Source organism: Xyrauchen texanus, chromosome 13, assembly GCF_025860055.1.
Source record: "Xyrauchen texanus isolate HMW12.3.18 chromosome 13, RBS_HiC_50CHRs, whole genome shotgun sequence".
In the NCBI taxonomy this organism is placed as follows: Eukaryota; Metazoa; Chordata; class Actinopteri; order Cypriniformes; family Catostomidae; genus Xyrauchen; species Xyrauchen texanus.
This window is the reverse complement of record NC_068288.1, coordinates 12,762,998-12,780,112: the sequence shown is the minus strand read 5'-3', so window position 1 is coordinate 12,780,112 and position 17,115 is coordinate 12,762,998. Positions and strand designations below refer to the sequence as shown.

Below are 17,115 nucleotides of genomic sequence, written 5' to 3'. Positions count from 1 at the left end.
AGGCACTTGGAGCCGGAGTACAGTATGGGAGCCGTTGCTAGGTAACGCAGCTCTCTGATTTCAGTTTCTAACCAATGTGATTTTCTCCAACTTCGACGACCACATTATAATGTCTTTGGTGCCCTCTGCCGCTTGAGAAAGTTAAAGGGATAGTTCAACCAAAAATGACAATTCGCTCATCATTTCCTCACCCTCATGCCATCCCAGATGTGTGTGACTTACTTTTCTCTGTAGAACACAATTGAAGAAATGTAGAAGTATATCTCAGCTCTGTTGATCCATTCAATGCAAGTGAATGGTGACCAGACCTTGTAGCTCCAAAAATCACATAAAGGCAGCATAAAAGCAATCCATACGACTCCAGTGGTTTTATCCATGTCTTCTGAAGTGATATGATAAGTGTGGGTGAGAAACAGATAAATATTTAAGTCCCTTTTTACTCTAATTATCCACTTTAACTTAAACAGGAAGCACGTGTGACTTTCAGATGTAAAAGTGAAAGTGTAGATTTAGAGTTTAAAAAACTTAAATTGTGATCTGTTTCTCACCCACACCATGGCAGGAATATGCCACCCATCTGCCATTGGTATAAAAAACAGATAGTACTGGCCTAAATGTATGCCATTGGTTAAGTTGCTTTGTCAGATTGGTTGGAATGCTCAAACAAACAGAGCAATGTTTTGATAGCGCCACACAGTCAGTGTTTCGGGGGAATCAACCTAGGAGTGACTACACTGAAAACCCTAATAAGTTGGCTTTATTCAACTGATTGAGTAATTACGTCATTTTAGTCAAGTTTACTTAAAGGGATAGTTCACCCAAAAATGTAAATTCTCTCATCATTTACTCACACACATGATGTCCCAGATGTGTATGACTTTCTTTCTTCTGCAGAACATAAATTAAGATTTTTAGATGAATATCTCAGCTCTGTAGGTCCTTACAATGCAAGTGAATGTTGAAGCTCCAAAAAGCACATAAAGGCAGCATAAAAGTGATTAATATTGTTTAATGTCTTCTGAAGTGATATGATAGGTGTGGATGAGAAACAGATCAATATTTAAGTCCTTTTTACTATTAATTCCCCTCCTTTCACAGTAGGTGTCGATATGCATGAAGAACGTAAATTGCCAAAAACAAAAGAAGAATGTGAAATTGTGGTTTTATAATAAAAAATGAATTAAATATTTATCTGTTTTTTCATCTACACTTATAATGTTGCTTCTGAAGATTTGGATTTAACCACTGGATTACTTTTATGCTGCCTTTATGTGCTTTTGGAGCTTCAAACGTTTGGCACCTACAGAACTGAGATATTCTTCTAAATATCTTCATTTGTGTTCTGCAAAAGAATGAAAGTCAAACACATCTGGGATGACATGAGGTAAATGATGAGAGAATACTTATTTTTAGGTGAACTGTCCCTTTAACTTGATTTTCACATGTGAATAACTATTTCAGTTAAGGTAATGTTAGTATAGTATGACACAGATTCTCTATTTAAATGTTATTGTTCAAGTAATATTTAATTAATAAAAAATATGTCATTTACATTTATGCATTTGGCAGACGCTTTTATCCAAAGCGACTTACAGTCCAATTATTACAGGGACAATCCCCCTGGAGCAACCTGGAGTTAAGTGCCTTGCTCAAGGACACAATGGTTGTGGCCGTGGGGTTAGAACCTGCAACCTTCTGATTAACAGCACAGTGCTTTAACCACTACGCCACCATCACTCCAATGATATGTTTTCCAGTAATTTCAACATTTGGGTTTACAGTGTCGAAGGTATTTCAATATTGACAACAAGTTAAAGTTTTCACTCTCAAATCATTGATCAACTCCTGTAAACAGCACAAATCCAATATGGCACATGTCAATAACACCTTGTGCATTTCGTGACCCAACAACCAATGTGGTTTGATATTACTGACGTGTCACCATATTTGATCTGTGCTCTGTTATCAGGGGTTGAGAGTGAATAACGGCTTTAATTTTAGTCTGTTCATTAAACAGGGATCATTTCCCTTTAGACTTGAAATACGATACAGAATTCATATAGACTAATTTTATGACAATTTTGGGAGCTGTTTTTAGCTTTAAAGTAGAGTTCACCCAAAAATAATGTGCAAGTCTTTCTTTCTACAGCAGAAAACAATTGAAGACTTTTAGAAGATTATTATTATATAAGACAATGCAAGTGAATGGTGACCAGAAATTTGAAGCACCTAAACGCAGATTAAGTCAGCATAAACATAATCCATCAGACTCCAGTGGTTTAATCCATGTCTTCTGAAGGGATCCAGTTGGTTTTGGGGCGAGAACAGACCAGAATATAACTCCATTTTCACTGTACATCTTGCCATTGATGTCTCTAGGCAAGATCATGATTTAAAGCTCGATTACACATCCTAGTGTTTGACGCATGCACAGAGCGCTAGATGGCGCTATAGGAAGTGTAATCGAACTTTTAAGCTTTTAAGTGTTTTCACAATGCTTTCTTTGCAACCCAAAATTGCAAATTGCTGTTGACGGCACAGTGAAATAATGAGCTCACAATGTCGTGGTCATAGCAGTTTTATTTCACACATTTCAAATAAAACAAATATAATCTCTTACACACACACGCCCACATCCAAGCACTTAAGTAACAAAATTAAACATGTCAATACATAAAAATACCTTGAACAAAGAAGAGGACCATAACATTTGAGTTGATTATAATAAACTTTTTTTTGTTGACTTGATACATTCAGTGAATACATGTATAAAAAGTATATGAGTAGACCCTCGGTGTGCAAGGAAATCATCTGCAAGTATGCCTGTTGGTAAAAGCAGCATTATCTGGTACAACACCAAGTCTACCCAAACCTCAATTCTCATTATTGTTTAATAATCATTATTAAACGTTCACTGTTCCCTTTAAAAGCTAAATTGCCCAAACATAATAACAGTATAATGATTCAATTAGATAATACATATTTGTCTTATGTGGACTAAAAAGAGGCTTTCTTGTAAGTCGCTTTGGTAAGAAAGCATCTGCAAAGTACAAGGTGAAAATACAAACGTAGACTTGGCATGACACGAGGGTAAAGGCGTCAAAACTACTCTCTTTAAAAGCCAAGACAAGTGTAACTGACTATAGCTTTACACCAATTATTTCCCACAACTGCTATCACTGCAGCTAAAGGCCTTACACAGGAGCACATCAAACACTCACAAGTTTAATACCCTCAAGTAACTTTACGGTAACGTCTATTACCTACATGAAGTCAAAATTGGGGACTCTTGATGTAAATGCCATGTTTCATGAGTTCGGGAGTGCCATTTTGTGCATTTACAGGTTTTTAGTAAGTGACAATGCAATGTGTCGTGTTTTGTTGATTTGCAATACACTGATTAGGTGTTACATCGCTTTTATGGCAGGCACTTACACCGAGCAAGACCCCGTTTTTAATGGCTACTAAAAGCAGAAACACCATCTGCCAAAACTGAGCTTTTTTATCAACACACGGGACAATATAGCGATACGACCATGACACCTGTCCCCTTTGCCACTAACAAACCCAGTTATCTCTAAACAAGAACCACATTTTCACCAGTTACCAAACATTTTCACTCATCGATAAAACTAGTTGTGCAGACTGCTACTCTATAAATATATTAAATATGCATTTAAGGATACAAGTGATATCAATGGCTAAAATCCATCTAGTTATCTGTTTGCTGTAGAATAAGCAACTATTTTAAGCAGACGGGGAAATTTATTGCTTGATGTTCTCGATGCATGAAGGTTGATGGACTGAGACGACAGACAAAATGACCCTGACATTTGGAAAGAAAAGAAATTCACCTGCAACACGTTCCCTGAATACTGTTGCAAATAATTGGAAAATTGGTTCTGCCTGCAATTCAGGCCTGGTCCATTGGGGGTGCAGGTGTACTGTGGTGCGGCTGTAAGTCTGCTGGGATCCCACAGTGGTTGAAAAGTGGGGGGAGAAGGTGCTTGCTTCGGGTGGGGGAGAGGAGCTCCGGCATTGGTGACGAGGGGGAGGATGCAGGTGTTGAGCGAGTGACCAGGACAGTCTGGTTGCTCTGAGGCAAAGCAGAGAGGGCCAGACTGGGTTGACAGGGGGCTGAGGGCACGGGGGTCAGAGGTGTTGAAAAGGCTGTGGACATCAGCAGGCCGTCCGAGGCAAAAAGGCTGTGAAATTGGGAGGAGTCACTAAGGGGAAGGGTGAGAACGCCCCAGGAGCCATGAGAGATGTCCTCATCTTTGTCAAGAGGCAGACCGCCAAGATCTGCTGTGATTGCATCATCCATCTTAACAAGGAGATGAGGTTGCCTCTTTGGGTATGTGCTGTCTGTGAGATGGCCCACAGAGGACGGGGGAGTGAGAGGGGGTTGTGGTGATGGAGGTGATGGGGGAAAAGCATCCTCAGAGGTGGGGAGCAGACTGGGGTCCAGCTCCAGGCTGGAAAGAGTCTCAGCAGAGAGCCGGGCACTGAGTAGATCCACAACTCCCCCCGGCATGCTACGACAATCTACTCCTTCCACAGGACAAAGCTCAGCCATTCCACTAAGACATGCAAGGGATTCGGGGTAAGAGCTCATGGCCTGCAGAACGCGAACCAGCTCCTCGGCTTCCTCAGACGTAGGCAACAGCTCACTATTCTTACCTATACAATAAAACAAATATGAATAAAGATTCTAACCGTACTGTCATTTCTATATGCAGATATTAAATAAAACTCCATACACAGCCTGTGTATTTCACAAGAAAGATGAAAAGTCGAAAGAAAATGAATAATTACAATACAATTACAAGAAAAAGCAATGAGAGCGGAACGGACAACAAAAACTAAGCATTATAAAATGGCGAGTTTCGGTCTTGGATGCTGATTGGTCAATACGGCATTCAAGCCATGCTAAAATATACAATATACTACACACTTCTGTGTACATCACTGCACAGCACCCACAGAGGCAATCAGTTAACCGTACTATGTCAGAGATTATAACTTCTGGCGAAAGGATGGCACTTGAAGGGTTAGTTCACCAAAAATGAAATGCATCCTAGATGTGTCTGACTTTCTTTCTTCACCAGAACACATTTGAAGAATATCTCAGCTCAGTAGGTCCGTAAAATGCAAGTGGATCACGATCAGACATTTAAAGCTTTAAACTCAGCATAAAGGTCATCCATACGGCTCCAGCGGTTACTGTCTTCTAAAGCGATACGAAGCCACAATGGTGTTTTTCTCAAAAACACGAGTTTAGGTCTGTAACGTGCAAACGCAAATACATCACAGGAGAGACCACTTGAACTCAATGCTCTCGTGAAGCTTACCAGCTTTATAGTTAAAATATAATTAAACATTGATCTTTTTCACACCAAAAGCAATCGTTTTGCTTTAGAAGACATTCATTTAACAGCTGGAGTCGTATGGATGATGTTTATGATGATTGTCTGTGATTTGTTGAGCTTCAAATGTCTGGTCACCATCCACTTGCATTTTAAGGACCGACTGAGATGAGATATTTTTCTAAAAATAGTGTTTTGGGTTTTGCTGAAGAAATAAAGTCTATATAAAGATACTCATCTGGGATGGCATGAGGGTGAGTAAATGATGAGAGAATGTTAATTTTTGGGTGAACTGTCCCTTCAATGAATTTGCTAAATCAAATGTTTTAATATAAATCGTGTTCTTAATATTTTTATTATGTAGTTACTAATTGAATGCCCTTTAGTCATGACTACATTCCCAGTATAGTACGGGCTCTCAACCCTTATTGCTTAAAGCACAGGTTCAAACTGGGGTCTGGGGACCCCCCAAGGGGCAGCAAAGAAAAAAAGAAAAATAATGGTTGTAATCTACCATTACTATAAACAATATTTGTTGTTTGTTTTATACTTTAACAAATTAATTCATATGGAGCTTTTTACAATTAATCAAAATATTGAAACTGAGATTTTAGCAATTTATTTTACATTTAGGTCAATGACAATATAAAAGCCAATTAATTATAATATCATGTTTACAAATTTTCTCACATAAGGGGATCATCAAATTTGGGGGTCCTTGGCATCAAAACGTTTGAAAACCCCTAGCAAGGAATGTTCCGGGTTCAATACAAGTTAAGTTCAATCAACATAATTTGTGGCATACTGTTGAATACCACAAAAGTTAAAAAAAATTAAAAAATAATAATTTGACACGTCCCACATTTAAAATGAATCACAGTTACAGTAAGGCGCTTTTAATGGAAGTGAATGGGGCCACTTCATAAACATTCAAATAAACACTTTTTCAAAAGTATAGCCACAAGACAAACATTATGCAAATCATTTTTTGCAGTAATCATACCACAAATGGTGTTGATTGAGCTTGTATTGAACCCAGAACATTCCTAAAATTATAGCACTTTTACCTTCAAAAATATCAAAGTCCTGCAGGTCATCCGGGAGTCGAGGGAGAACATCTGAGAAATCCTCCTGATTCAACTCCAGGTCATGTGGAATGTCACTGATGTCATTGGTGATGTCATCGGGAAATTCATCTGCACTTAGATCAGGAGTTAAAGGGCTCCTAAATACAACAAAGATGATGAGTGCGCATATAAACTCACACATTTACATCTTCGCATGCACTCTAGACTCTCACCTTATGCCAGAGGGCTGTGTGGGCAGGCACAGGATGGAAGGCATGCCCAGGTTGCCCTGGGGCAGTGCGGGGGGAATGGGTTTCTGAGGGCGTCGTGATGTACCTCTCTTGCCTTTCTTCTTATGCTTTTTACTGAGGGCCGGAGGTTTGGCTTTCTTCAGCGGCCTGTGTCGCTGAATCTGCTGGTGGTGGTGGTATGTTCTACGGCTAATATCGCCTCGGAGGAAACTGTCCTGCTCACAGTAACATCAGCGCCAGGTTAGTGACCCTGTCAATATAATTCCTAAAACAAAAATGGTGTTTAATGCAATGAAACAGTCTCACCATTTTCTTGGCGTGCTCATCACAAAGAGGAGTCTGATGTGTGATGTCAAAGACGGGAATGGAACACTGAGCTCCATCTGCGAAACGAGCGGTGCAGCTTGAAAACAGCTGCTGAGAACGGTTCTGAAGGATATCTAAAGTGCGATTAAGGACACATCACAGGAAGTGCAGACAATCATGAAGCTAAAGCAGTCAATCGACAAACTGCTGTTTCATGTGTACAGCTGAGATGTTTGACTAAATTAAAGAATGTCCACAGTAAACTTTGAGAGGATACGCTGAAAGCAGTGCCTGGTGAAAGGTAAGGCTGAATTTCGGCACTCTCCACCTTTCACGACAGCCAAACACACCCCTGATTCTGCAACTCCAGCCAATGGTACTGCAGTGCTGTGGAGTCAAACACATATAGAAGCACGCATTTACTTCTGACTCAAGTACTGGATGCTATGCAATGCATTACTCTACATTTGTGAGTGCGTGTTTTTTACCTGGAGTGTGTGGAGGTCTCTTTATGTTGTTCCTGAATAAGCTGTGCAGTGTGATGAGGTTCCTCTTTTGCAGCCCGCAACAGGGATTTACGAAGGGCATGCTGGGATCTCCTCTCTCTCCTGTGACTCCTTTGCTCTCTGCAAAGGTGCCCGTGTTTTTGTCTCAGGTAAGAGCAGAAGCCGGCCAAACGCTCAGAACGGGAACTGCTGGCACTGCAAGACAGTCAAATGTCAGCCATGTCAAATAAACCATGGAGTGGTGGTGGTGTAGTGGTCTAAGCACATAACTGGTAATCAGGTAATCAGAAGGACACTGGTTCGAACCCCACAGTCACCACCATTGTGTCCTTGAGTAAGGCACTTAACTCCAGGTTGCTCCAGGGGGATTGTCCCTGTAAGTCTCTTTGGATAAAAGCGTCTGCCAAATGCATAAATAAATAAATAAAATAATCACAGAAGCAAAATATTTGGCACATGGATTTCACTATGTTAATCAAGGTTGCTTACACCAGTAACAACAGTTGTTGTTATCTCTCCGTTTTTGATACTTTACCTTTAAGACTACTTTATGTCAATCACTAACCCGTGCGCGAGTGAAACAAGTAACAACGCCCCAACCAAGTTGATGAATACTGTATAGGCACTGATGTGTAAACATGGCTGGCTGTACATTTTATGGCCTTTCTCAAGGGTACTAACCAAATAAATCAGTAAATGGACATTAAATATTGATTTGAGTTTAAATGATCTTGTTATCAGAGAAGAATGAGATCACTTAATGATACAAAAGACATGAAACTAGCACAGCTATGTGTAAAATCTGCCACCTGTGATAATGGTCAATTATACAGTTCAGGAGTCACTATCAGGGCCGGTTTAATGCACAGGCTTACCATCAGGGCCCGTGGTAGCAGGGGGGCCACCCCGAACTTCCAGGGGGGGGGCCAGTCGTGGCATTCGCCACCTTATTCCTTCCCATCTACGTTCACGGGAAGATGCACATGTGAACACTGAGACGGCACGTAACAGCAAAACCGTCTGTGTAGATCATTGTTATAGAGTAACAATTTTCCACAATTGCATGTAAATCTAAAAATGATTGATTTTAAGGTGTCGATTAGGAATATACTGTAGAATACATTTTAAGTATACTAGACAATATTCAGATTTCTACAAATAAATCAGTAGTTTGAAAGTGTAAAGAGACCGATGTTGCGTCATGGAAGTGGGCAGTCGCTGCAGAACTCATATGGCGCACTTTGTTTGCGGCGATCCTCTGATTAGTGGATTTCAACACAGATGAGTAAATGACTTGGCAAGGGACAACTTTGTGTAATGTTAAATAATTTTAATGTTAAAGAGCACTGTGGAGCGGAGGGGGGCGGGGCCGGGTCGGAATATCACGGCCGGTGACGATGGTTTGAGAGAGAGAGAATTACGGGCATGTCCGTCGTGTGTGTTTGTTTATGCTTTTGGTTTAAGTTTTCATTAAATATAATTTATGTTGACAAGCCGGTTCTCGCCTCCTCCTTGCCCATCCTTTAACGGTGTTACATTGGTGCCGAAGCCCGGGAAGGAGGAGGGATGCCCGTCGCAGAGTCCTCGACACTGCCGTCCACCCTGGGGAGCGCCGCTGCCATCTGCCGGGTGACGGAGTACCCCGACCGCCCGGATACGGGGGAACGGCCGTCGTCAGTGGGGCAAGTGGGGACTGGATACCCCGACCGCCTGGAGCGAGGGAGTGTCCTGCCGTCCCCAGAGACGCGGAGGGGTCGAGGGAGACCTCCGTCCGCGAGGGGAGGAGGGAAGAAACTCTCCGACCGCCCAGAGCAGTAGGGCCGCTGCCAGGGGTGGAGGAGTGTCCCCATTTGCTGCCAGAAAAGCGGAGGCGCGTTCTGCCCGCTGGGGGTCGAAGTTTTCACTCTGGTTCGCCTGGGGTTGGAGCGGCTGTCGTCCGCCTGAGTGTGGAGGAGTGTTCGAGGACCACGCGACGGTACATCAGAGAACCGGTGAGTGAGCTTTTTCTCTCTCTCTCTTTTGCACCGTGTTGGCCTTTTCCCTCGCCAATTTTTTTTGTTGTTGTTTTCTTCCCTCCTGTCTCCTCCCAGGGCGAGGAAGGCGGGGATGACCACGCGGGACGCAAGATACACCCCGCCCCGGGGATGGGGGGGGTGTACGTCATGCCGGTGGCACCCCGGCCTGAGGTAACGCCGGGAGGAGTGTGGAGCGGAGGGGGCGGGGCCGGGTCGGAATATCGCGAGCCCGGTCCCCAATCGGCTTGATGAGGCGCGCGAGGGATAAAGGCGGCCGGTGACGATGGTTCGAGAGAGAGAGAATTACAGGCATGTCCGTCATGTGTGTGTTTGTTTATGCTTTTGGTTTAAGTTTTCATTAAATATAATTTATGTTGACAAGCCGGTTCTCGCCTCCTCCTTGCCCATCCTTTAACGGTGTTACATTGGTGCCGAAGCCCGGGAAGGAGGAGGGATGCCCGTCGCAGAGTCCTCGACACTGCCGTCCACCCTGGGGAGCGCCGCTGCCATCTGCCGGGTGACGGAGTACCCCGACCGCCCAGATACGGGGGAACGGCCGTCGTCAGTGGGGCAAGTGGGGACTGGATACCCCGACCGCCTGGAGCGAGGGAGCCGCTGCCAGGGGTGGAGGAGTGCCCTGCCGTCCCCAGAGACGCGGAGGGGTCGAGGGAGACCTCCGTCCGCGAGGGGAGGAGGGAAGAAACTCTCCGACCGCCCAGAGCAGTAGGGCCGCTGCCAGGGGTGGAGGAGTGTCCCCATTTGCTGCCAGAAAAGCGGAGGCGCGTTCTGCCCGCTGGGGGTCGAAGTTTTCACTCTGGTTCGCCCGGGGTTGGAGCGGCTGTCGTCCGCCTGAGTGTGGAGGAGTGTTCGAGGACCACGCGACGGTACATCAGAGAACCGGTGAGTGAGCTTTTTCTCTCTCTCTCTTTTGCACCGTGTTGGCCTTTTCCCTCGCCTATTTTTTTTGTTGTTGTTTTCTTCCCCTCCTGTCTCCTCCCAGGGCGAGGAAGGCGGGGATGACCACGCGGGACGCAAGATACACCCCGCCCCGGGGATGGGGGGGGTGTACGTCATGCCGGTGGCACCCCGGCCTGAGGTAACGCCGGGAGGAGTGTGGAGCGGAGGGGGCGGGGCCGGGTCGGAATATCGCGAGCCCGGTCCCCAATCGGCTTGATGAGGCGCGCGAGGGATAAAGGCGGCCGGTGACGATGGTTCGAGAGAGAGAGAATTACAGGCATGTCCGTCATGTGTGTGTTTGTTTATGCTTTTGAGTTTTCATTAAATATTATTTATATTGACAAGCCGGTTCTCGCCTCCTCCTTGCCCATCCTTTAACAGTGTTACAAGCACCTATTATGGTTTTGAAATATGACTAATTTTGTTTTAAAGGTCTCATACAATAGATTTACATGCATACAAGGTCAAAAAACACTTTAATTTGCTCATAATTTAAATTGCTGCATTACCATTTTTTTCCCAGTGTCAGAAACGACTCGTTCAATGATCCGTTCTAAAGGATTCACTCTAAACTCCTCCTTTCAGAGAGCATACTCTGCTCTGATTGGTCAGATGTCCCAGTCTGTTGTGATTGGTCTACCGCTTAGTGTAGTGTTTGAGGGCGAGTCAAAGCTGTTCGCGAGCAGCCAATGAAGACCAGAGGCGGGTTTTTTGTTACCAAATTATGCAGGTTAGTACAGGAAGTAAGTCTGGAATTACTAACGACTCGTTTCAGGTGTTCAGATTCGGTTCTTTCTTTTGGGAGTCAATAACGACATTTGTCCTGCACTTTGATTTTTGAAACTTTGCAGACTTTTTTATATTCACAAACCAATATTTAACACACTACATGAAAGGGAATATTTGAAAAACCATAATAGGTGCTCTTTAAAATAATCTTGGATAAAATGTGGCGCTACCTCAGACTTCCTTGTTATCATCCTGGGGGGCTGTTTTTGGTTAAAGTGGGCCAAACACATCTGTTGTGGTCTCCGTTGGCGCAACGCAAAGTTACATTTTTGAAGAGGTGCACAGCAGGCTACATCGTAGGATCGACGCAGAAGTAAAAATCAGCCTTAATCCATTTATCTTGAAACATTGAGAACATAATTGAATATGGGCACACACACACACACACACACACACACACACACACACTGTAAACAAATTGTCAATTAAATTCGTTTTTAAGCAATGCATGATAGTTTAGACATTTGTTTTAATTTCCTTTTTGGAATTTAGTTTCAGTTCTAGTTTTATTTTCAGTTAACTATAATTACCTTAATGGGTAATGTAGTTCTTCACCATCAATTTTAACATTTGTAAAGTAAGACAATTTTCTTTTAAATATAGATCAACTATCATGGACTGGTGGATTCAACAGAAGTATATGCCAATGATTTACCATCTTTGAGCTCACTATAGGTCTGTTTGTAAAGGTTTATAAGTTACTGTTAAATATCAATTACACTATGGAGAAAATGTATCCGATTTTTACTTCTGGAACCAGACTGTTGTGCTCTATTGACCAGTCAGAGTTAATCATGTGTGTTAATATTTGTGGCATTGATAATCATTGGAATAATGGTTGGCTGTACCTCTCGTCAAAGTGCTTCTCGTGTAGTCTCTGGCATTGATATGACACTTGTTTCCCCAAGTCTCCATCCTCCTCTTCACTGTCTTCTGACCAGTCAAGCCCTAGAACACAAGCCACGTATGTGATGGAAACTAATGTTAAAGTTACTCTTGCACGACCAAATCACAGGTTACATTACACTGTGAAAAGGGAATTGTTGAGCAACATGATGCAGTAAGATTTTTGAGTTCTCTTAACAACCGTTTTACTAATTGTTCTCGGTTACATTGCTTGGTTTAGTCCATTTGAATCTGTTTGTTGACTAAATGCATAAATTCTTGTTGAGAGAACTACTCATTTCTTATTCAGCCAACTATCAATTCAAAATATGACGACTTTCATTTTGTCGTCTTATATATGGTATTAAATGACTCTTATATGAAGTTATCTGCATTCTTTGACTGGCGAAAGGTATGGCTTGCAAGGCAAGACAGTACGTACAATTGTTTGACATATAATAGACCACAATACTTAACACACAAACCTCAATAACGGTGACAATCAGCAAAACTCATTAAGTTAAAAGTTGAGATCTTAACATCACCACAAAACAATTAACTAACAGTGGCAACAAAAAACAACAGCATAAATACAGTCAGCAAACAGCAATAAGCACGCCTATAACACACTAACCGCGCAATGCATGCAGTGGACTCGCAAATCAGCAACTTTGTTCAATATGAAATTGTTCATTCAGACAACTCCGTTAGGCTAGCTGTGTTAACATTTAGGGGACTATTATTGGTCTAACATGTGTTTTTATATAGATGAAAATAATTAACATTTCCTAGTGACTCCAAAAAAATACATAAGCTGGATAAAATGTCATTTAATTTTTTTTTTTACAGTGTACATACCTAAATGTGGGTTCAGGTCTTGGTATCTCCTCTTGTGCTGGTCCATCAATCTATAGAACTGCCTCAAACATGGAGCTTGTTTTTGCATGGCAACTGAATGCATTTGTATTACATTTCTATGCATGTCTTCATGGCTACTTGGCACCCCTGAAGCAGCAGGGACAACCTTTTTGTCAAAGGCATGACTGAGGTTTAGATTCGTTTTGTGGTCAGTTGGAGTCGGTTCTGCCGAGCCCTGATGGCTGGCCTGAAGAGGTGATGAGGTTTTGAATAATGAACCTGACTGCAGTTTGGAGGTTTGTAGGGTTGGTGTGCAAGGGGAGGAGGGAACGAAAAGTGTTTGTGTGGTTCTTCTAATCTGTGGAGGGGGGAGACAAGAACGTACGGGGGTTGATGAAAGAGAAGCCGGGTCCACACTGTGATCTTGCTGTTTCTGCTTATGATTCAGAGTTTGGTTTTCTTGGGGTTTCTTCAGGAATGTGTCACTTGCTTTTAAAAAATGTTCCTCCCTGTAAAAGGCAAAGGGATCTGAGGGGAGCAGACAAGCCAGGGAGGGTGGTGGGAATGGGGATAAATGGTCAAGCCCATTGTGGGTCTTCAGAGCCAGGGATGGAACCGTAATGTTGAGGGCCAAAGACTCTATTGTATCTTGTTTTTTCTTTCGCTCCTTCTTGGGAAGGACACCCATTACCTGAAGGTGACTGTTACAATACCTAAAGATAGGGCACAAAAGCAGACTATGTTGAGACCCCACACAGAACTAATTTTCGTACTCTAAATGTGCACTCATTATTTTCATAGAAACGTACTTGCGGTCGTGAGCCTTGGGTATTGGGTTGGTGCAGCGCTGGCTATTGTACTTGGCTACATATTCACACTGCCGAAAAGGGGCACTTTGGTCCTCAAGTACATGGCGGATACAGAAAGCGTAACCATTGAGTCTGCGTTGCTTGCAAAGCTTTGGACTGTATGAACACAGAGGCTTGTGGTCCACCTCCGAGTAGTGGATGTGTTTGCCTTCATACATCCCAGGGCTGGAACTCTCAGAAACATCAGCTGGAAAAACAAAAAAACAAGTGACATGAAGTGATCATATCGCAACTATCCAATGTAGGGTCAGATTTGTCTCTTATAGAGACAACAACTAATAAGACATAGTAAGAAGAGATATTATTTTTTAGTTATTTTAATAACTGCAGGATGCAATTTTCTGAAAATGAGAGTCCAACATTTATATAACATTCTGGGTTCCAGGATTTTTTCTTTAACATCTCTTGTAAGAGCACTTTATGCTTTCATTGTCAAATTAATTCCACTACTCTCGAGTACAAACATTTCCAATTGACCCAACAGCTCCCCTAAACTGCCCTGAGCCGATTGTGGAAAGACATTATGATTTTTGACATTTGAAGAGCATGGAAATCAAAACTCTAAAATTATTATTACACTCTTTCTTAGTCATTTTTCAAGGGTATATATATATATATATACACACACATGCCGAGACAACCATACAACTATTATAAACCATTAATATTTTAATGACATGCTTGCTTATCCCCAAGTGAAGGGACACTTCTTTTAAAGTAGCTTTGAATATTTGTTGCAGCCACATTTAACACCAAACAATCTGAACTCTGTATTTCAGAGCACTTATAAAATGATACATCTAGGTGCTCAGCATAAACAGCACAAAGCATTAATATTAAAGTGACAGGCAAAGGTTAAAGTAGCAACCGTTTCAAACAATCAAGGAAAATAGAGAGAAAAGCTGTTGTAAACAGAGCTTTGAGCAAGTGAAGCACTACTAAATCATAAGTGCTTGGTCATAGTGTACAATACGTATGACATGTAAAGCAACTTTGAAAACGCAAGGGGACGGTGGACAACCCGCCTACTGCACTATCATGTACTTGGGCAGCACTATCAGTTACTTTTGAGGCAAGGATTGAGCAAGTTGGTTGTAGCGCCTGTAGCAACAATTGAATTATTTTGCAACAAAAGATACGTTCGAAACTAGACCAGCGGAGACAATAGATGGAAAGGTTCCTTTGTTGCGTCACACAAATATCTGGAATGTATTTTGCAACATTTTAACGGTCGTCGAAAATGTTTATACAAGTGCGAGACATTCGGGATTGATACTGAGGTAAATACCTGTCAAACGAAAACACGCGTCATCGACGTCCGGAGACATTTGAAAGTTTTGCGTTTAATATTTATTGATAAATTGCATTATTTGGGTGCTTTTTTTATGGTTATAATATAACTATTAAAATCCAATATCAGGGGCAAATTTGAATGACAAATATACATTTATTTGTGCGCAATTCGTAGTTACCGTTGGCCTGTGAAACCTCCTGAATCCCCGCAAGTCGGGTAACGATGCACCCGCCTTGCCGTGCGTGATAAGCGGCTTGCGCTTTTACTTGAGTCCGGTGCTTCCCGTCAGCCGCACATGCCCCGATCGCTAGACAAGCTAAGCTGATCCTCTCGTACGGTCGACGGCTATTACTCTCAACGGAGATATTCCGCCTGTACGTTTCCACTTTACGCTAGCAGATGTTGTGTTTTCACGAGCGCGATTAATTTTATACGAAACCAACTGACATATCTTTGTCGGTTATTGAAATAAAACTAGCCGTACACAAGGAGAAGGGGGTGTTGGTTTTGTCATCGGATGCGAGGCTTCTTACAGCACAACTACAGGCACTGGGGGGACATGACAACAGTTAACAGTGCAACAACAACCTCTGCAACCATTTTGGAATTCAACTTTGTATGTTCATTGTCGGCTTTTAGGAAGGTGACAGGGGGTGCAGACAGAATGTAGAGGGAACATTTGAGTGTCCGTCTGTCTTAAGTGTTCAGAGCAGCGTGAAGTTTAATTTAAACCGCTGCCATTGAGTTCAAGTTTAAGGAGATCTCCCACAAAGTCTTTTCTTCAGGGTTTTTTTTTTTCGACAGCCTCCTCTCACGCGTTTCAGCCATGCCTGGAAATGTGGAGTTATATTAGTGCCATAATTCTGCGCGCGCACAATTATATTTTGACCAAAATGTTTTCAACATGCGCAAGATTATATAAAGGTATTTTGCAGGCAGAGTTGGTAGGAGAAGGCAAAATGTAAGAATTCTAAATTCACAAATTCCCATTCAAGTAAACTTTTATTCTAGTGCAAAATTGATTTTCGTTTGGTCAAAATTAATTTATCTTTGAAAGAAGATACATTGCTATACAAAACTTCCAAGAGTTCAAGTGTAAAATAAAATTTTGTGCACTTAAGATATCATCTTGGGCATGCAGAATTTTTTTTTTTGCACTCAAAATATCAACTTGCACATTCAAAATAATTTTGTGCGCTTAATTTCATCTTGCACGTGCAGAAAATGTTTTGCCCTCAAAATATCTGGTGCGTTCCAATTAACTATGTGCACTCAAAATATCATCTTGCGTGTTCAAAATATTTTTTTTGTGGGGGCTCAATTTCATCTTGCAGAATTGTGGCACATATATAACTCCATATGGAATGACATCAAGTTCAGATTCAGATCATACATGCAAAGATTTTTTCCTGTCATATTTTCCCATCACTTCTAATGGTAAATGTTATCAAGGCAACAAAGCTTGTGATATAAACTCGAAGGCTTGCTGGGAAGCAGGTGTTAGTGGGTGTAAAGCTATTTCAAAAGTATGAATGATGTTGCCCCATATCCACCCTCTTCAGTGATGTCAGAATGATCCTAAATATGACATAGTTGTAAAACATCTATGCAAAGGCGATACAGACTCCAAGGCAGGGAAATGATTTGATCAAGCAAATCTAGTAGTAGTAGTAAATCTAATTATAATCCCATTAGTTAGCCATTTAAGAGCTATACACGGTAAATAAAATGCCAACCTCTTTTCCCCAACAACTGGCACAGTTTAAAGTAGTGAAGTTACCTTTTAGCATTTTTATATAATTTTATACCATCATTTTAGAGCAAGTTAAAACTGTTGTAATCAATCCAGCATTATAAATGAAATGGTTAAAACAAATTAGATGCCTGTTTTAGAGAGCACAGTTCTGTACCCTTCCATCCTAACTTTCAAATGAACCAAAACAACATTGGGG

At 41.9% G+C, this 17,115-nt stretch overlaps 1 protein-coding gene across 2 annotated transcripts; it reads right to left on the bottom strand.

Annotated features, from left to right (window-relative positions):
- Positions 1–2,544: 2,544 nt before the first annotated feature.
- LOC127653867 (INO80 complex subunit D-B-like) lies at positions 2,545–17,051 on the bottom strand. 2 transcript variants are annotated; one of them, XM_052140661.1, is made up of 10 exons: positions 15,342–17,051; positions 13,810–14,056; positions 13,001–13,713; positions 12,106–12,205; positions 7,479–7,691; positions 7,268–7,377; positions 6,991–7,124; positions 6,667–6,899; positions 6,434–6,591; positions 2,545–4,680 (listed from the first exon to the last, which is right to left on the bottom strand). In XM_052140661.1, exons 2-10 carry the CDS (start codon positions 14,025–14,027, stop codon positions 3,914–3,916), a joined length of 2,646 nt encoding a protein of 881 aa, XP_051996621.1. In that variant the 5' UTR covers positions 14,028–14,056; positions 15,342–17,051; the 3' UTR covers positions 2,545–3,913. The 2 variants fall into 2 exon arrangements, with proteins under 2 accessions (XP_051996621.1, XP_051996623.1); XM_052140663.1 differs by having other exon boundaries at positions 15,648–17,051.
- Positions 17,052–17,115: the final 64 nt, after the last annotated feature.

What these genes read in the sequence shown, in the direction of transcription:
- LOC127653867 (XM_052140661.1), bottom strand. Translation starts at nt 14,027, where the DNA reads ATGTATGAAGGCAAACACATCCACTACTCGGAGGTGGACCACAAGCCT. An exon ending in GAGACCTCCACACACTCCAG is followed by an intron (nt 7,378 to 7,478) that starts GTAAAAAACACG and finishes TTGACTCCACAG; the next exon opens with CACTGCAGTACCATTGGCTG. An exon ending in ACACAGCCCTCTGGCATAAG is followed by an intron (nt 6,592 to 6,666) that starts GTGAGAGTCTAG and finishes TGTTGTATTTAG; the next exon opens with GAGCCCTTTAACTCCTGATC.